Source organism: Lycorma delicatula, chromosome 1, assembly GCF_047948215.1.
Source record: "Lycorma delicatula isolate Av1 chromosome 1, ASM4794821v1, whole genome shotgun sequence".
NCBI classification, from domain to species: domain Eukaryota; kingdom Metazoa; phylum Arthropoda; class Insecta; order Hemiptera; family Fulgoridae; genus Lycorma; species Lycorma delicatula.
The window spans coordinates 297,423,518-297,443,972 of record NC_134455.1 but is presented as its reverse complement, the minus strand read 5'-3'; the positions used below and the strand labels follow the sequence as shown (position 1 = coordinate 297,443,972).

Here is a 20,455-nt window from a genome sequence, read left to right as displayed (position 1 = left end):
GTTAATGTCATAAATCGCATGCAAGACATGGAATCTGAACAGAAAAATGCATGTTGAAATGTTGCGTTAATTATATTTAAGGTTTTATTAAAAGCATACAGCTCCACAACAAAAATACTTACGATGCTGGGAAGGCCAAACATGTATGTTCTATTGCCACCCACAAAAGCAAAACCAACAGATTTATCGTATTTAGAATTGTCTGTATAAGCTACAGTATCAGGATTTAGACTATTTACAATATTATAAAATTTTCTAGTAAGATAACTGAATTCATGTACTTTTTATGGTATTGACAAAGACTAAAGCAATAATTTACGAGAGAAGCCCGCCAAGGTGGGTAATAACATTGATTAACAGTAAGAACTAGAAGTAATTGTATGTTTAGAGATAAGAAAAGGTGCCGAGCTCTGATGCCTAGCAGAGCAATAGATCTTGGCTGATCCTGATATCGATTAATGTGTGGGATAGAGAACACTGCATCAACGGCAAGATGATTTGGTTGCGCTTTAATGTGAGCTACATAGCAGCAGATTATTTGGTTTTGTCTATTTCAAAGACATAGTTCACCTCTGTCCACTAGTACACTTACCATAGGGCTTGAACAAAATGCACCTGTAGCAAGACAAATAAATGAATGATAGACTGCATCGAGCATCCTAAGAGCGGTGGCCCATGTGAACAAATAAGTCATGCAGCCATAGTCCAAGCGGGAATGGACCAGAGCTCAGTAGAAGTCCAACATGCATGCACAATCAGCCCTTCAGACATATCAGACAGAACTCTCAGCATGGCCAACATTTTTAGACATTTTACTTTCAGCTTCTTTAAATGTTTACCCATGTCAATTGCTGGTCAAACCACAACCCTAAAAATGTAACCTGTGTGCATGGTTCAACTGATTTACCATGTAAAACGGGTCAATATGTTCCCTCAACCGGGAAAAACAAATGCAGTTTGTTTTCTCCAAGGAAAACTTTATAATGCTACTCAACTGAAATTTGGAGAAAAACAATTTTCAGGTACCATGAAACACAAAAATATTGTATCCCCCTTTCAGTTAATTTCCACAAAGGTGTAGATGAGGGTTGAGTATCACATTTACACATATATCTTTAATATATATTGTATCAGCTTAAAAACATACATAAATTTTCTGATTTTGTTACTTGTATAAGAAACATATTTGGTCAAATTCAGCTTGATTGTCTTGTATAATTCCCAAACACTTTTACTGATCAAATCATTCAAAAACATCACAATTGCAATTTTCATCTATAAAGTTGCCATAAGTGGGTAGTTTGATCATAATTTTATTGGAATCTGTTAAATTCCTTAAAGACTATGGCAACATCTTCATTTTTGAGACATTGAGCATTACTACTATTAGACATGCTATGCTTGCTGTTACAATTTTTTTTTTATTACAAAACTTTAAATGATGCCAATTTCATTTTTTCTTGATTTTAGGATAGAGATACAAACTCTAAATTCAAACTGAAACTAAATTCAAACTCCAAATTCATGGACAGATAACAACCATAAATTAAATATTTTACAGCAAATTTTTTCATTAAAGCTGTTTATTGATCAAAGATATTTTACTTCTTTTCTTTTTAGCTTTCTGAGTAAAGATCCTATCAACATGATCACCGGTGATCATACACTTAAACATGATCACTGACATGATCATTCCAATATGGCAGTGAAGGTGTATTGTTACAAATTTTGTGGTTGTTAAGGTTTATGTTTTCTAATTTTTTTTTTTTTGTCTTCAGTCATTTCAGTCATCTTACAGTCATCTAGTGCTAGTCGTTTCATTTCAGTATACCCTCTACATCCGACATCCCTAACAATTTGTTTTACAAATTCCAAACGTGGCCTGCCTACACAATTTTTCCCTTCTACCTGTCCTCCCAATATTAAAGCGACTATTCCAGGATGCCATAGTATGTGTCCTATAAGTCTGTCTCTTCTTTTAACTATATTTTTCCAAATGCTTCTTTCTTCATCTATTTGCCACAATACCTCTTCATTTGTCACTTTATCCACCCATCTGATTTTTAACATTCTCCGATAGCACCACATTTCTAAAGCTTCTAATCTTTTCTTCTCAGATACTCCGATTGTCCAAGTTTCACTTCCATATAAAGCGACACTCCAACGATATACTTTCAACACTTCTTCCACTCTCCTCTCAATTCTTCTGTATAGAATTCTAGTTAAGATTTTTGATGCATGACTAGTTAAACTAATTGTTCTGTATTCTTCACATTTATCTGCTCCTGCTTTCTTTGGTACCATAACTATAACACTTTTTTTGAAGTTTGATGGAAATTCCCCTTTTTCATAAATATTACACACCAGTTTGTATAATCTATCAATCGCTTCCTTACCTGCACTGCGCAGTAATTCTACAGGTATTCCGTCTATTCCAGGAGCTTTTCTGCCATTTAAATCTTTTAATGCTCTCTTAAATTCAGATCTCAGTATTGTTTCTCCCATTTCATCCTCCTCAACTTCCTCTTCTAATTACTAACTTCTATAACTATTTTCTAATTCATTTCCTCCGTATAACTCTTCAATATATTCCACCCATTTATCAACTTTACCTTTCGTATTATATATTGGTTACCATCTTTGTTTAACACATTATTAGATTTTAATTTATGTACCCCAAAATTTTTCTTAACTTTCCTGTATGCTCCATCTATTTTACTAATGTTCATTTCTCTTTCCACTTCTGAACACTTTTCTTTAATCCACTCTTCTTTCGCCAGTTTGCACTTCCTGTTTATAGCATTTCTTAATTGCCAATAGTTCCTTTTACTTTCTTCATCACTAGCATTCTTATATTTTCTACGTTCGTCCATCAGCTGCAATATATCGTCTGAAACCCAAGTTTTTCTGCGAATTCTCTTTATTCCGCCTAAGTTTGCTTCTGCTGATTTAAGAATTTCCTTTTTAACATTCTCCCATTCTTCTTCTACATCTTCTACATTTTATCTTTTTTACTCATACCTCTTGCGATATTCTCCTCAAAAATCTTCTTTACCTCCTCTTCCTCAAGCTTCTCTAAATTCCACCGATTCATCTGACACCTTTTCTTCAGGCTTTTAAACCCCAATCTACATTTCATTATCACCAAATTATGGTCGCTATCAATGTCTGCTCCAGGGTAAGTTTTGCAGTCAACGAGTTGATTTCTAAATCTTTGCTTAACCATGATATAATCTATCTGATACCTTGCAATATCGCCTGGCTTTTTCCAAGTGTATATTCTTCTATTATGATTTTTAAATTGGGTGCTGGAAATTACTAAATTATACTTCGTGCAAAACTCTATAAGTCAGTCCCCTCTTTCATTCCTTTTGCCCAGCCCGTATTCACCCACTATATTTCCTTCCTTGCCTTTTCCAATGCTTGCATTCCAATCTCCAACTATTATTACATTTTCATCTCCTTTTACGTGTTTAATTGCTTCATCAATCTCTTCGTATACACACTCTACCTCATCATCATCATGGGCGCTTGTAGGCATGCAGACGTTCTAAATGCCTACATTTATTTTGCCTTCTAAATTTTTAAGTTTTTATTTCTTTTTTTTGTTTTTTGTTGATGTAATTATAGAATTATGTACTGACTGATGATGTGAGATCCTGCAAAAGTTGACTGTTGGTATTAGTTTCTTTAGGTTTTTCTGTTACTGTGTTTGGTGGTTAAGTTGTTTTTTAAGTTTGGTGCAATGGTCAATATGTTGATGAATTATTTGAATTTTCAGAAGTATATTACTGAGTGTAATTTGAGCTAAACTGCAATAAAAAAATTACTTCAGCAAATTTTTTTGTTTCATTTCATTCACAAATTTTGCATTTTGGAAATTTGTTTACTGCTATCTCAGAAATAGGAGCAACAGTTAAGATTGACTGAGTGAAAGATTGATTTCACTGTTGGTTATTTAGTCATATTTTAAATATCAGTTATGTGTAATGAGATAATTAAAAAATTACACTTAGATTCAAAATGTAGGATCTGAGTTGACCATAAGAAACTTCAAACCTTCTATAAAATTCATTCACATCTGCATCTGTTCATATCATCTAATCATATTCAGTTTTATAATATGTATCATCTCTAAACTTTTCTACTATTGAATATAATGAATACATTATATATAAACAATTAAAATACAATGTAATTAATATAAATTTTATAAATATTATAAATTAAAATTTCTTGGTAACCTGTTCATTATAAAATAGATTTTATTTAAAAAATGAATATCAGCACTATAATAAGGCTAAATGAAGTATTTTTTAACTATTTTCCTTCTAATTAACTAATCTAACATAGAAGTGAATACAGTTTATAGTCACAACTAAGTTCTCTGAAACACAAAACACTGTAAAAAAAGTAAATTTAAAAAATAAGTCAAGCATATTTATTAATACCTATTGGTACAACTATCCATAGAAAAACAATACTAATATAAATTAGTAATGTAATAATATATTATTACCCTTTTTTTTATCTGCAGTTAATATATAAATTTTCTATACTAAACTGAGAATAAAAGGATTATATTTAAAAGACTAACAACTTTTGGTTATACAGACAGAATATTTTTAAAAACAAATAAACAGATTTTTCAAAGAGTTTGAAATTTAGAATATTGAGCTTTATCTTACTAACAATTAAATACAATCATAATTACCAATAGCATAGTTGTATAATATAAGCAATTCTTTCATGCAATATTTCAACAAAATTAAAATAAGAAATGTTTTTATATTAAAATTAATTTTTTTTTTAATTCTATAACAAAATTACTGAAATGAATACTAACATTTAAAATATATCTGAAATGTATTGACAAATTTTACTGAAAACATTTTATTGAAATAAATCAGATACAAAAGAATTAATAATTAATTATCCATATTTTTGTTCAGCAAAAAAATATCAATATCTACTTCAAAAAAAAAATCAATTAACCAAATAAAATTTTGGATAAAGATCAAACAGGCATCTCTGATATTGGACAAAACTTATAAAAACATATTCAAAATTGAAAGAAACTTTTTGCAAGTAGTAAGTGAACTCGCCATTAATAATCCTTTAATGTGCACTCAACTGAACTACAGATTAAAACATCTAAAGTTTTATTAAATGAAATCATCAGTGGAAAAATATTTCCATAGTAAAAAAAGTGAATTTCAATCAATATATTTTTATTCTTTAAAGCAGTAATTACCAAGAGAAAATAAAAAGATGCTAATTTTAATAAATCCTAATAATTCAAATAAAAATATTTGCTAATATTTTGCACAGCTAAGAATAAAACAGTTTAATAGACCTCATAAGTAAAAAGATTTTAAAAAAATTCTAGTCAATAAAAACTTAGCAGTCGGATCATGCTAGTGTGCAGTAACAACATATTAATATGTTCGCAATATAATACATTTAATAAATATATATGAAATTATTTTATCCCAAACTGAACATAATGATCACACATATTAATCAAAATTACAACCATCTTGTTAAAATTTTCTTCTCTGAAACTGGTTATCAACTACAAATTGTGATTTGAAAATTTGCTTCTAAAGTCCATATCTTACTGCATGTTGATGTATGTAGATAAACAAAAATGAGATAAAATTAGCAAAATTAAAAATTAAATTTGTTTTAGACTAAAATCAAGTTAAAATAGCTTTCTTAATAATAATTCACTATAAAAACTTCTGTGAACTAATATAATACAGAAATTTTAAGTTGAAACAATTTTAAGTGAAAACATTTTTAATTATAGATTGAAAGTTGCAGTTTTAGTTGTACATTTTCAATTATTCATGAATTATTATAAAAAATGTAGCATTCCAATCACAAGTAATTTTTATACTTTAATTACCAGGTTCCAGTAAAATGTAGCTTAAATGTGTGTCTGTCCTTAGAGATAATTTTTCCACACAAAATTTAAAAGAATAATGTCTATATTAAAAAAAATCAGCATTATAACCAAGAAAAATAATATAAGAGTTAATATTGTCTTTTATAGCCATTATTAAGAAAAAAGAAGTTCGAAAGTATAGTGTGACATCTTGTATGATATGATACTATTACATACAATAACAACATAAATCCATGCATTCAATGTTATTAAAAATAAATTAAATAAACTTTATTTATATTTCATGATTAAAATATAACCTAATATTTGAAGAATTTCTTTTTACAGAAAATAATATTTTGAAGAACGAAAACTTTTAAACAGAAAGACAACAGTCAATGACAAAAAAATGTTTTTATAGTTAACGATTAAATTTATAGTCACTGTCATACAACAACCAAGATAATTATAAAATAACAATAACTATACATCCATTATTGTTTCATAAATCACAAAGTATTTTAAACAATTATCAGTATTATTGTAACATATTTAACCTTAGATTAAATATGAATATGTGACTTTCAATAAGTTTAAACAATTTAATTAGAGCTCAACATCAAAAAATTATTCTCATGAAATTTACTATTTCAAGAGTCAGAAAACCAGCAGCAAGCAATTTTTTCATAACTGAGCTAATGATTTATTTCTCTGAATTTTATTTTTTTCATGACATTATTATTTTTATTAAAATATCTTAATTAAAAAGGCTGATTACATGATTTTAATATATGAGGAATTTATGTTATTACCCTGAATTATTACATTTTTCTTCATAAAAACATTCTTAATAACATTATTAATATATAGATCCATATACAACTATATATTATTATATTATTTGAAATTAATATATATATATATATATATATATATATATATATATATATATTCCAGTACTGGAGAGCAGATTTTGCATGGCTGTCCATAATAAATTTCAAAATTTTCAAAAAACAATTTTGACAAATTAACAAACCATAAATAAATATGTTTTAATATAATGATAGAATTTAATAAGAACTGAAGATAGGGGATCCCATGAATATCGATTCTTGGACTGATATGGAAAGTTTAACTTAACTATTTATTGTGTTTTGGTGTTTATATTTCATTTAAAATTAAATATATATGCATATAACAGATAATTTTATCATAAAGAAGCAGTCAGTAAATAAACTAACTAGTTTATAAAATATGTGCATATGTTTGACTGGAGGAAGAAGTAAATTAATTTTTATGAGAATCAGCACAATCAGAATAGCAAAGAAAACATTGTCTTAATTACTCTCATAAAACATTTTTACTAATTCTTCATCACCTCTTTTAATTATTTTAATTACATTTATTATATTTTTTCATGTTGCTCTTTTTTATTTATAATTATGGCTGTTGGTAACCATACCAACAGGTTGGTTTACAAAAAAAAAATTGTTGTTGGTTTACAAACAACCTTTTTGTTTGGTAGTCACTTTTTATGACATAAAAAAATCTATAAACTTCAAAATCAACCGTAACTGAGTTATTAAGATTGAATATCGTAATGTCTGATTACATAAAATTATGATTATATATTTAGATCTGATTTGACCAAATTTGATTTTATAGTTTAGAAGTTTTAACACTGAGAAGAAAAAATCTTTTTTTTTATTTTGTTAGTGTCTTAATCATCAAGTTTTCAGGTGGTTTGATACAAGACAATTTTATACCCAAAAATGGAATAACATTGTTCAAGACTAACTAGTTACCCATAGTAAGCATACTAGCAGCAATGAAAATTATTAAGTGTAATAATTTTGTTAAGTCATAACTACTGAGAACTTCTTTTAAGAAATGAAAAAAAAAAAAACTTATAATAAAAAAAAATTAGGAACTTTCAATGAGAAAAAAATGTAATATATATCATATGCAACACTCATTTTTTCTGTTCCAATATATGTGAGGGGATTAAAATACATTATTAATAAAATAATAATCTTATATTTGTATACAAAGACAATTATTAATAAGGGTCATGCACAGCTTTGTTTAATTTATGGTACAATGCAATAAGAAATAATGACATTACTGTAATGTAACATTAATAATAACATTATTAATGTTACCTCAATAGTGAAATGTTATTGGATACTGGATACTGGATGTTAAAGGATACTTAATGGATATTTAATGGATGTTAATGGATAGTGATTAAATCTGTTACAATTAAAGACAGTATATGAGTAGAGGTCATTATTATAAAAAAGTCATAATTTTAAAGAAACATAAAACTGGCAGGCCTACTTCAAAGTAATTTTAACACCATCATATTAATTCAATTATTATCATGCCAAATTACACAATTTTATAAATTACACAGCACACATATTTCAAAAACAGGAAATTACTATATTTTTACCATATTTTAGATATCATGAGTAAAGCACATCACGACTGGTTATTACAATGATGATGATGATGATGATGATGATGATGATGATGATGATGATGCATAACGATATATTTAACAGTTGATTCATGCATTATTTTTCATAATTTAATTTATTTTTGTTCTTCTTACATCCTTGTACGACATAAAGGAAGTATTACGATTGTAAAAAATTTCTGTTTTCAGATTTCAACGGAAATATCCATTTTGACCATTCCTGAATTTATTTTTGACTACTTTCGGTGTAACGTCTGTACGTACAGATGTACAGTCTGGACCAAAAGAGCCCGAAATCCAAAAACTTTGGAATTTGTACTTTTTCTTAACTGCAGTAATAAGCCCTGATTGACAGCTTTCCAACGAGATACAATAAGTGATACTTATTTTCATTGGTTCTAGAGTTATAGCCAAATACAATTTTACTTAATGAAATATATCCTACAAAGGGAAGGAACATCAATTCAAATCAGACTTCATCACCTTTTTTTTTAAGTTTTTTTTTTTCTTTAAATATATTCATTTATTAATAATTATTAACCTCTGATTGCAAAAAAAAATATTTACAATGAATAGTAATTCAGTAATAACAATAAAAAAAAAAATGAAAAAATATCAGAAGTTATTAATGAAATAAAATTTTATGTACTTTTCATTTTAAAAAAATATGTATACTCGTATGTAATTTAATAGGCGTACAAGGAAGTCATGTGGTAAACACATCAGATTTTTTATTAAAAGTTTTAAATGATAAATTAATATTATATTATAGTATTTTTAATAGTAAATGAATTAAAATAAATAAAAAACAATTAGTGATAGGCTAAGTTCATAATACGCAATTTAATAATTGCAATCAAATGATACTTATAATTGAACTTTGGTGAAATCAGCATTTGAAAATCAGTAACAAAGAAAACATGTAGATTTTTTACCAAGACATTGTTACTAAAACTTTGAGAATCAGAGTTTTATTTTATTCAAAATATTTTGTTCTAAACAAAAAGATAGAGAATTGGAAGTGCAATAATCAAAATTAACACTAATTTAAAAAAAAATTAAAATATAAATTTTCATATCATTTTATATTTATTATATAATCATATTTTTCAGCATGAAAAGAAAACCACAGAAGTAACATTTTAAATAACTTTATATCAGGGATGGACTAGTGCTAGAAATGCCATTCTGGTACTGCTTTTTGGAGAATTAAAAGATTGTCCTTTCATATAAAATTTCTTTAACCTAAAATCTGGCCTATTTTTTTTATTTTAACATTACATATTCATTATAATCATATTTCTTAATGAAAATTACTATCATGTCCTTAAATGGAGTGCGACAAAGGACACTACTGTAAATTATAAAAAGCAAACCGCATGAAAAAAATGGTTCTAGCTTTTGGATATCCACAGAGGCAAATGGCAAAAAAATAAATTATTAGAAATCTAATTCAAGAAAAAATGTAAACATTGACATGAAAAAGATAAATTTTCCTTCTTATCAATGTAAACATTAAAATGAACATGTATTTTTCATAACGTTATCACGTAGCAAGCCGTCTGTGACTGTGGACTGTATTCTTGTGGTCTGCTATAATACAAAATCAAATGTCCGAAACTGTAAAAATTATAAATGCATCCCTGTTTTGTATGTATTGTTAACTTACATTAATGCAGAATGGTTTTGAAACATTTATGTTTTCTAGTTGTGAATATTACTGCTACTTTGTCATTTAATTACCTCAAGTACAAAAAAAAAATAATAAAAGCATAGTTTCATGATCAATAACATATGTGTAAACTACTGATAGATTTACCGCAATACATGGAGTGTCTAGAGGAATACAAGTACACAAAGAGTGAATTGTATCCTGGATATCAGACAATATTATTAGCAAAATATTTTTAGCTACAATGTTACTATTAATCTTATTTGTCTCTTTATAGTTAGTCCACTTCTAGTAGTGCGTACATAAGCAAAACTTTACTGTAATAAAACTGTAGTTTGATATTATTAAACAAACACCTTCATTAAATGGAGTACTGACACCAAAACAAGTATATATAATGGAATAATAACAAATAATGCAATAAAATTATAGTGAGCGATATGAACTCAGCCTAAACAGATGTAACTATAAATGATTAGCAAAAAAAGAAAATTATTCAAGGCAGGTGTGTAAATGAAAATTAAGGATAAGCTCAGGATCACATAACATAATTAAGGTAAAGTTAAACAATGGTGATAAAATACAGTACAGTTCAAATTGTGTCACAAAACAATGAACATGATAAAAAAGCCTCACATGGAAAACAGATTATACAAATATAAACACATATTTTCATATTAAGTAAATGTTAATTGTTTTTTTTTAATGTACAAAGTTAATTTATACATTTTTTAATTTACTAATTTATTATAATAATGTTAGTTAAGATTTTATGCATACACATAACAACAAATTAATTCAATCCTTAAAAATAATGAACATAAAACAAGAATGTGCGACTCAAGCACTGACAAACTATTTTGAAAAATATTAGTAAAATTAATGTATTATTAAAACTGAATAAATTAATTTAAAACCAGTTTTTTAAATAGTGAATAGAAAATATGCACTATTATTTTAATATGTATTTTAAAGATTCATTTTTTCAATTTTAATTAACTGTCAACTCTTGATCACTATCTATAAATGATTCTATTAAAAAAATTAAAAGAAGAAAAACTAGGGTTGGTTTTAACTTAAATAACACAATTGATCAGTTACATCTGCTTCTTTTGTTATCAACTTTATCAAAACTTAATACATGACTACTACATTGTTTCTACATCTGATTTAATTAATTCTCTAAAGCAGCTCTCTTGTTAGTAATTTGTTCATTTAATATAAGCATTTATGAACGTAAGCAATGTAGTTCCTTTGAGAGTAAATCTCTTTGGTACACTTTACACCTATTATTTTTTATCTAATTTATTTCACAGTTTAAAATAATTAATGTATGTAATTATGTTCTTTTCTACCTCTTTTAACAAGATAACTCAGATCTTTTATTAAGATAACTCAGTTTAAATCATTATTTTGACTTCAGTTAATCCTCTCAACTAACATGTGAAACAGATTGGACCATTTACCAAATTACAGTTTTTTAAAAAAGATTCAATAAATTGAGTGATTTCAGTTAACACACCCTTCTCCACCAGTTTTCATTAGATTGTAGCACATTTATAAAGGTACGTTAATTATTTGTGCAAAATTTTAAAATAAATGGTTTACTTTTTCTTTTAGAATAGGTTCACCAAAATGTCAGAACAATTTTATTTTTTATATAATACATTAACAGTATGAATTTGCTACAAATAATGTACACTTTGCCTTATGATTTTTTTTTTTATTTTTATATATTTGTATAATAGCCATGTTACAAGAAACTGAATTAAGAGAAAAAGTGTAAGGTTGAATCTTTACTTTTACTTGATATTATGTTTAACACTGCAGATTATTTGTAATATCATTAAAGTTAGACACAAATATATACTGGAATTCAAAGTATAAGGATAATGAAACAAATATATTTAAAGCTACCTGTGTTTTTTAATCATTAAACTAACAAATAAATTATTAATCAGAAATTCATGAAAATATAAATATATTTATAATTTGTTTAATTTTATTTATTACCTACCTATAAATCTAGCACGCACAATGAAAAATATCCACTTTTTATCTAAGTAATTAGTAACACCATATTGAATCATAAAATAAATTATTAAATAAATGTTACAGTCTTCAAAAAAAAAAAAAATCAATTTAAATGCTTTTAGTACAAGATCCAGCAGCTAATTTCTGCAGGTATTTGTTTTTTTAATGAAACTCGATTTAAATGAATGATTAATCATAATTTAATACATTACTGCTGGGGTTGCTAGCAAAAATTAGCCGTAGTGACCTTTAATTAAACATATTGTAATTAATTTAACGAATTTCAACCATTTTTTGTTTAAGTAAATTAAATGTCATTTGAAAGAAAATGACGTGAAGAATTTAAAAAAAAAAATATTTTACTAATTTGAGTTTGCTTATAAAAAGTAAAATATTATAGTGTAGAATCACATAAGTAATTCTTGGATAGAGTAAAAATTTTTATAACTAATCATAAGGCAAAGAATGCATTATATGTAGCATGTACAGAATGTATTATAAAAAAGAAATGTAGTGTAATTACCGACAGCAGTGGAACTGATGAATAACAATTGACTACTGCAAAAAAAAGTAGACATTCTCCTAGAATCACTATGAGAATGTATTATTACATTTGCTATGAGAATGTATTTATTTAAATACATTCTTCACTATGAGAATGTATTTATTTAATGTCTCAAATATAATAGATTTGTAAGATATGGTTGTTTTTAAAGCATAAAACAAAAATTCAGAAAAATACAACTGCCCTGGGTTACATCAGGGATGTTAACTGACAATTTTATAAAAGGAAAATTTTAACCAGTTCATAACAATAACACTGAATTTGGCAGTGCAACAAAGTATTAACAGAGAATATTACACAAAAAACACATTATAAAAAAGAGTGAAGCACATAAGAATAGGACTAACTTGCTGACAAAAAGACAGACTTAGACAACAACAAAAATTGGAGAAAAATATGTAAAATGAACTGATGACCAAAACAAGTAGTCGGCAAATGACAGTAAAAACAAAAATGTAAAATCACAAAAAACTGGAAAAGAATATATAGAATTTTTATCATTCATTATTATTAGTATCTTTTATTCTGATGAGCAAACAACCAAATAAGTTACTTCTTTTAATCGAACAAAATTGTAAATAACAATATATCCTACAAGAATTTTCCATTAGTATATAGATAAATATATGGAATTAACTAGAAATGAAACAGTACAGAAATATATTGTTATTAGTTACTGTCTTAAATTATTAGTTATTGTTATTAAATTATTTCTGCACTAATAAAGTGAAAAATAAAACAACTGTTTCTAAGAGAATGTCAACTTTTTTTGCAATATTCAATTTTTATTTGTCAGTTCCATTACTTTACAGTAATTATACATACGCAAACTATCAAACTAAAATATTAAGGGGGAAGTCAAAGAATTTCTCTAAAAAATAACAATAAATGAGGCTACAAAATGACATTAACTGTAATTAATATTAAATTAATTAATTTAATATAAAAATAAAGAAAGAAATATAAGGAATATTGTAATATAATAGTTAAAACAAACTGGATATCCAACATTACTGACAGGATAATAATTAAGGTAGGTGAATAAAGCAAATAAAAGAGAAACAGAAAAATAAAAAAATCCTATTAGCAAAAGAAAACACAACATTTGGTCAGGTAATTTTTAAATTTTACATTGCAATATGGATATCACAACTAATCTTAAAAAAGTACTTTTATTTATAATATAATTCCTAAGCATTTTTCATTAAAATTTCATTTTAAACTACCTATTTTTTATTAAAAAGATTGTAGCATGATTAAAAAGAGTCTAATTTTTACGTTTAAATAAACTAGTTCTTGATAAAAGCAACAAAGCAATCTATTCAGTCTTTTTTTACAGATCCTATTCAGTCTTTTTTTAAAGATTTAAAGAATAATTTTGTAGGAAGTTTAATTTTCATTTTTGAATTAATGAATTTGTCTAATCTGGTATAGTAAATTTAGTTATTATAGAAAAACAAGAGTTGACAGATGGTTAACCAGGTACTTATTTATTTATTTTTTATAAATGAAATAATTAGCAAAATTAGTAAAAGCAGATAAATCATTTATTTAAATAAAAATACATATCTATAAAGAAAAACCTTTGCAAATAATTTGATTAGACTACAGGTGTGAGAAGGTAATTAGTTACAACAATAATTTTAAATTCTTATAGAAAAGACCAGTTAGTTGCCCAAAACCTAAAACATGTTGAAATTGATATATAGTGTTTGGGCTTACTTGTACCTCACAGGGAGGTGGTGCACTGCGATAAGAAGGGATGATCTTGAAGGTAACAGAGCCCCGCGCTTCTCGCTGTAACAACAAACAGAAAAAATGTATATATCAGAAATTACAGTAGAAAACATAAATATAAATAATAAATCTCTTCATTCTTATAAAATAATACTATTAAATGTAGTAAAAGAAATTGAAATTACACGTAAAAATTTTATTGACTTGACAAATCATTTTGAATGAGGTAATTTTTGAAACCAAAGCAATGAACAAAAAGGCATATTGGAATAAAAAATGTAACAAAATTCTAGATCTGGATTTTAGGAATAAAAATGATTGTGCAACAATTCACATCACTCATATTATTGATCAACCACTTGATTTGGTAGTTAGTACGTGGTAAATCCACTTCTGCGCCACCTAAGAGCCATCTTACATGGGTTCTTAGCCTATCTAAGATCCACCCTTAGATAGATTCTTAAGTGGAACATGAATTCCATTCTTAGATGGAATGATGAATGTTAAGAAGGTCCTACAGATCACCAAAATATTCAAATTGGAACAATCAGTGAATATTTTAGAATTTACTTTTGTTGCAAAGCAGTTTGCCAATGAGGACTCCAAGACTCTTAATGTTTATCTAAAAGGAGTTATGCTAAACCACTTTGCCAAACTACTTCTATTGCATGGAGGGGATTAAAATTCACCAGTTGGTCAGTTCCTGCACAAATTCTTAGGCTGATGGAATAACCATATAAAATAAAGCAGTATGGTGATGTGAATCAAAAGATTCACGTCTAGTATTTCAAATAATCATATCAAGCAGTGAATAAATAATCTATCACCAGTAGAGTTTGTAAATCATTAAACACTCCATTTATTTTAGGGTGTTGCAACTGTAAAGTGAAAACTAAAACTTATTTACCCTAACCCTCAAACATAAAACTAATTTCACAATTAGTGTTGCAACTCTAATTGTGAAATTTCAGCTGGAATATGGTTAAGTTGTTGACTTATCAGTGGAACAATCAGCTCTTAGGATAAAGAGCCCCATCCAAAACAACTTTCTTCTACTTGCTACAGGTTCTTTAGTTCTCAATACTAATTAGTAGTACCTATGACAGTGAAAAACCTTCTCTTTGGCAGTGATGGGATCAACTAATAATGAAATATATGCATTGCATAGCAGCACAACCTTTACATAGCTTATGTATTTTTCACTGCTCTTCTCTTTTCAACTTCTCAGCTCTGTTCATTTTTCCAAAAAAAATGTTATTTTTGTCATTGGAATCAAACTGTCAATTAGGAATACATCTTTCCTTCATGGAAAGTTACATTAAATTGTGACTAAATTAACTTAAAGAATACTAGCCACTTAGCATTCTTGCAAGACTTTTCCAAATTTCTTTGCAAATCAATCCAGATATAGTGATTTATGCTGTTGGGTCTAAACGATAGTTCATTTGGGATGTGGTTTCATAGTTGAACAGGGATTTCACATATCTAATCTGCTGACACAAGCCAGTATATTACTGTATGAATACACCACATCTAAAATCTTTAACATTATTTAATAACACATTATTTGTCATGATTCTGTAGTACATTTCAGCATTGATGGAGAAATTTACTACCCTTCTACAACATTAGTTAAACAAGCATTTGCTTCTTTTCCCAGTATCTACAATTATGCATGACAGTTTCTGGTGGATTCATTCAGGAATACCAAAAATTAATGAACCAAGATTAACTTCAATGAAGTTCAGTCAATCTTCCTGGAATGTTTAATTTATTCAAACTATATTTGCTTTGTGAAATGTTAATAGAAGGCAGCTTGTTAGGAAAAATGGTGGACCAATTTTGATAATATACTGCAAAAGTAACACAATCACTGTGAAGTTGTCCTTTGCTATTTCTATACCAGTCAGGTGTGCTTAATTATCACATGCTGAGTGATTTCATATGCCTCCTAGATATTTACTGAATCATTATACTTCATTATGTAATATTGCAATGGTCATTCAATCAGGCATGTAGCATTGGCATTATTCTCTGTAATTTGGTCAAAACTGATAAAATTTTACATTAAAACTTGTGTTTTATTATATCTACTTAATTGTTTTAGACCAATTCATTTGTTTATAACTTTATACAGGATAAAATTTTTATATCTATCATGTTTTAATAGAATTTTCTACAACCTTTTAGCACTGTATCTTTTCAGCTTTTGTACACGTTGATTATAAAATTTTTCAGTGTTTACTCATGGTGTTTCTCTTTAACATTTCTATAACATCTTTTTTTTATTAAACTGCGAATCTTCAGTTTATATTTGGGTAATATTCTGCTTGTTAATCAAGTTAAGAATAAAAAAAAAGTTTAATCAGTCAGTTAATTTCAATGTGCACAACCATTTTACAAATTGTACAAATAAAAATTAAGAAAATAGAACACATTCCTAAGATTTATCTTTCAGTGCTTGTTGTGGCACAGATAAGTAAAATATTACTGACAATTTTTAACACAAATTTTAAAAAGGTAATAAACGTTAAAATCAAGATAAATGTATATATTTTAAGAAAATAAGTTTCTTATCTTAAGACTTCAATAAATTTTATTAATTCTTTTAATATGCAGCTTAAAGTACACTTTTTAAAACAAAGGATATTCAATGAAAGTTAAGTTAGAGGAAGATACAAATCAAATATTGATTTCTCAAAATGAAAGTTTTAATGACAAGAAGAACAAAGTTTCATAATGAGAAATGATGATTTAAACAGAATTTTAACAATGACTAAGATGGTAGGTGTAGAATAAGAAGAGTGGAGAGAAAGAACAGGAAATTGAAAGAATTCAATATTAATTTTATGAAAATTTCTATTTATAAAATGTCTTAATGAAAACATTATACGAGAAACACTTCTCTTACAAATTAACTTCATCACAAAAAAATGTTAAATAAATTTTTTATCTGTCTTCAGTAAGAGACAACCAATTTATATTTTACATATTTAACCCCCAAATAACCATACCAGCAAAGAGATTAGACCGAAAAGTGACAGTAATCAAAAATTTTAGCTAATAATAATTTTCCAGGCACAGATCAGTTTAGATACATGCAAGGAAAAGGTTCAATTTTTCATTAAATGAATATTTACAGGGTGATTATTTGAAAAGCTACCACTTTTATTATTAAACAGTTTTCAGTGCCATCGTATTTCTGTTTGCAGGCATGTATACCATTCTTGGAGGGAACCTTTTTAAAATTATTTTCATGGGTGGAACCGCCCTCTCTGCTTCACCTACCTCGATCTCAAAAATCTTAAATGGCAATGGAAACATTTAATTACATTAATCGACAAACCAAAAAAATAATGAATTTTGGTGAAAAGAAAATTAAAATCTGCCCACTCCTTTACTCGGTAGTTGCAAAAAACCACTTGAAGTAGAATTATTTTAAATTTCAGTCCAACAAAAATAAAAACTATAAAATTACAATTTATTACTTCTTAAACCATTTGAAATAATTATAATCTGTGGATTAAAACTGTGAAAATTATTTTTAAAATTACCAACACAAAATTTCACCCTTAAATGTTTTCTAAATTTTAAATGGTTGAAAACGTATTTTTTTTTAATGAGATAAAGTAGTTTGAGATACATCATTGGAAGGCCTTTCATTTTTTGTCTTTAGTAAATTTGTCTCACTAAAATGGCTTACAATCTGGAAGAAAGGACTGAACTAATTTTTACATACGGAGAACAAAATAAATGTGCTAGAAAAACTGCCTACGCATTTAATGAACAGCATCCAAATAAAATGTTTCACACTCATTGTAAAACTTGTAAAAAAATTCCAATAAATGGGATCTGTCATGAATAAGAAACTTGGAGGAAGAAAGATTTTAGACAAATTAACTGGTTAGAATCTTGGGAAATGTAGTGGCAAAACCTCAGAGATCAATTCGTAAAATATCCCATGAAAGTGGGGTTTCTTCAGATTCCGTTTTCACTACATTAAAACTGAATAAATTCTTTCCGTATAAAATTCAACTGCATCAAGAACTGAGTGATGATGATGATGACAGAAGGATTGAATTCTGTGAAGAAATGAATCAATTAATAGATGTCAATCCAATGTTTATGAAAAATATTTGTTTTTCTGACAAATTCACCTTCTTTCTAAATGACTTTATTAACAAACATAACTGCTGATACTGGAGCAATTTAAATAATTGCTCCATGTTTTCAATATTTGAAACATTCAGCATCCTGAAAAAATTAATAAATGTGTGGGATGAGATTTACGGTGATAACATAATTGGTCCAGTATTTATTGATGGGATTTGACAGGTGAAAAGTATTTGCAGTTGCTGGATGAGGTTATTCACCCACTATTAGTGCATGGCTTAGAAATCAGTTAGATGACAATGGAAACAGGTTACTTAATGAAGACATGATGAAAACAAATCTTGCTGTCTCCTTAATGAAGACGGCAAGATGGAGCACCTGCTCAGTTTTCATTTCCAGTTCAACAGTGGTTGGACTGAATGCTTCCTGGGCATTGGATAAGTAGAAAAGGATCAGTTGAGTGGCCGACAAGATCTGTTGATCTTACACCACTGGACTTCTTTGTGTGGGGTCATTTAAAATCAATAATTTATAAAGAAATTCATACTAACATAAAAGAGTTGAAAAATACCTTTATTTTATTGAGGTAAAAAAGTGTTTCACTTAATATTTCTTAAGGACTCTTATTGTTAAAAACCTTCAAAATTAATGAATTATTTAAGTTTTATTTTTTGATTAACTATTTATTCATTTATGAATTAGTTTTTATTTAATTATTTAATCATTAAGTTTATCTGGTAATAAATTTTTCAACATGTTATCAACAAAGAAGTAGGTTCAAATCTTATTGTTGGTTTTTTGTATATTTAACTGATGTTATAATGCTGTGTTTACTGGTATGGTTTTTCAATGCTGGAGAAACCTAAAACCAATGTTTTTAACAAGAATGGACGATTTCAGATCTAATGCTTTGGGTTAGAAAAAACTCTGTATCCCAATATTACCATAAAAACACATTTTTAATCATAACTTCAATATCAGTGAACTAATTTTTATTTTATTTTAGTCAAATTACTTTTTACTCAAAGGACCTTCCAATGAGATGTCACAAGCTATATAGTCTCATTTTAAAAAAATTAGTTTTCAACCCTTGAAAATTTAGAAAATATTTAAGGATGAAATTTTGTGTTGGTAATTTAAAGAATAATTTTCACAGTTTTAATCCACAGATTATGATTATTTCAAATGCTTTAAGGAGTAATATTATGCAATTTTATATTTATTTTTGTTGGACTGAAATTTAAAGAAAGCACTACTGAAAATGGTTTTCACACCTACCGAGCAAAGGGATGGGTGGATTTTAATTTTATTTTCACCAAAATTTATAATTTTTTTCGGCTTGTCAATTAATGTAATTGAATGTTACCATTGTTATTTAAGATTTTTGAGATGGGATAGGTGTAGCAGAGGGGTTCTACCCCTTTGAAAATAATTTTAAAAAGGTTCTCCCTGAGAATTATATGTAAGTAATGCCTGCAAACCGATATACAATGGGACTGATAGCTGTTGAATAATAAACATGGTAACTTTACAAATGATCAACCAGTATATACTTATTCAACTCTAGATTAAATAGTACATAATAATATACATGACTAATTAAGTAATTAACATAATATTTCATCACTAATTCCTTATTGAGAGTAATATATATAATGGCATAATATATAGTCAACAATATATATATATACATATATTTGTTGATAGTATGGAACATATACCACAAAAACAGATAACATGAAAAAATATCAGTTAACGTGATGTATTTGATTTGCACAAAAAATTACTAACATGGAGGTTTACTGAAAGTTATTGATTAACATGGAAAAGCTTGCTTGTTGGTTTTTTCATAAATATGCAGATAAGTGTTTTTATAACACCATGATAGAAATTCACAAGCATTTTTATGTAAGAGAAATCCAAACTTAAACTCTCTCATTCTTTTTTTATTCCATATTATCT

General features: G+C 27.1%; 1 protein-coding gene across 2 annotated transcripts in view; it reads right to left on the bottom strand.

The window, feature by feature from the left end:
• The window catches only part of LOC142333193 (peripheral plasma membrane protein CASK-like), a 161,269-nt gene that overhangs the window by 116,180 nt on the left and 24,634 nt on the right, over nucleotides 1-20,455 (bottom strand). The window contains exon 3 of one of the 2 annotated variants that reach the window (XM_075380169.1): nucleotides 14,366-14,440. In XM_075380169.1, coding sequence (XP_075236284.1) covers nucleotides 14,366-14,440 — 75 coding nt within the window. The remainder of the gene's footprint in view (nucleotides 1-14,365; nucleotides 14,441-20,455) is intronic. The other variant, XM_075380176.1, reaches the window with a different exon arrangement.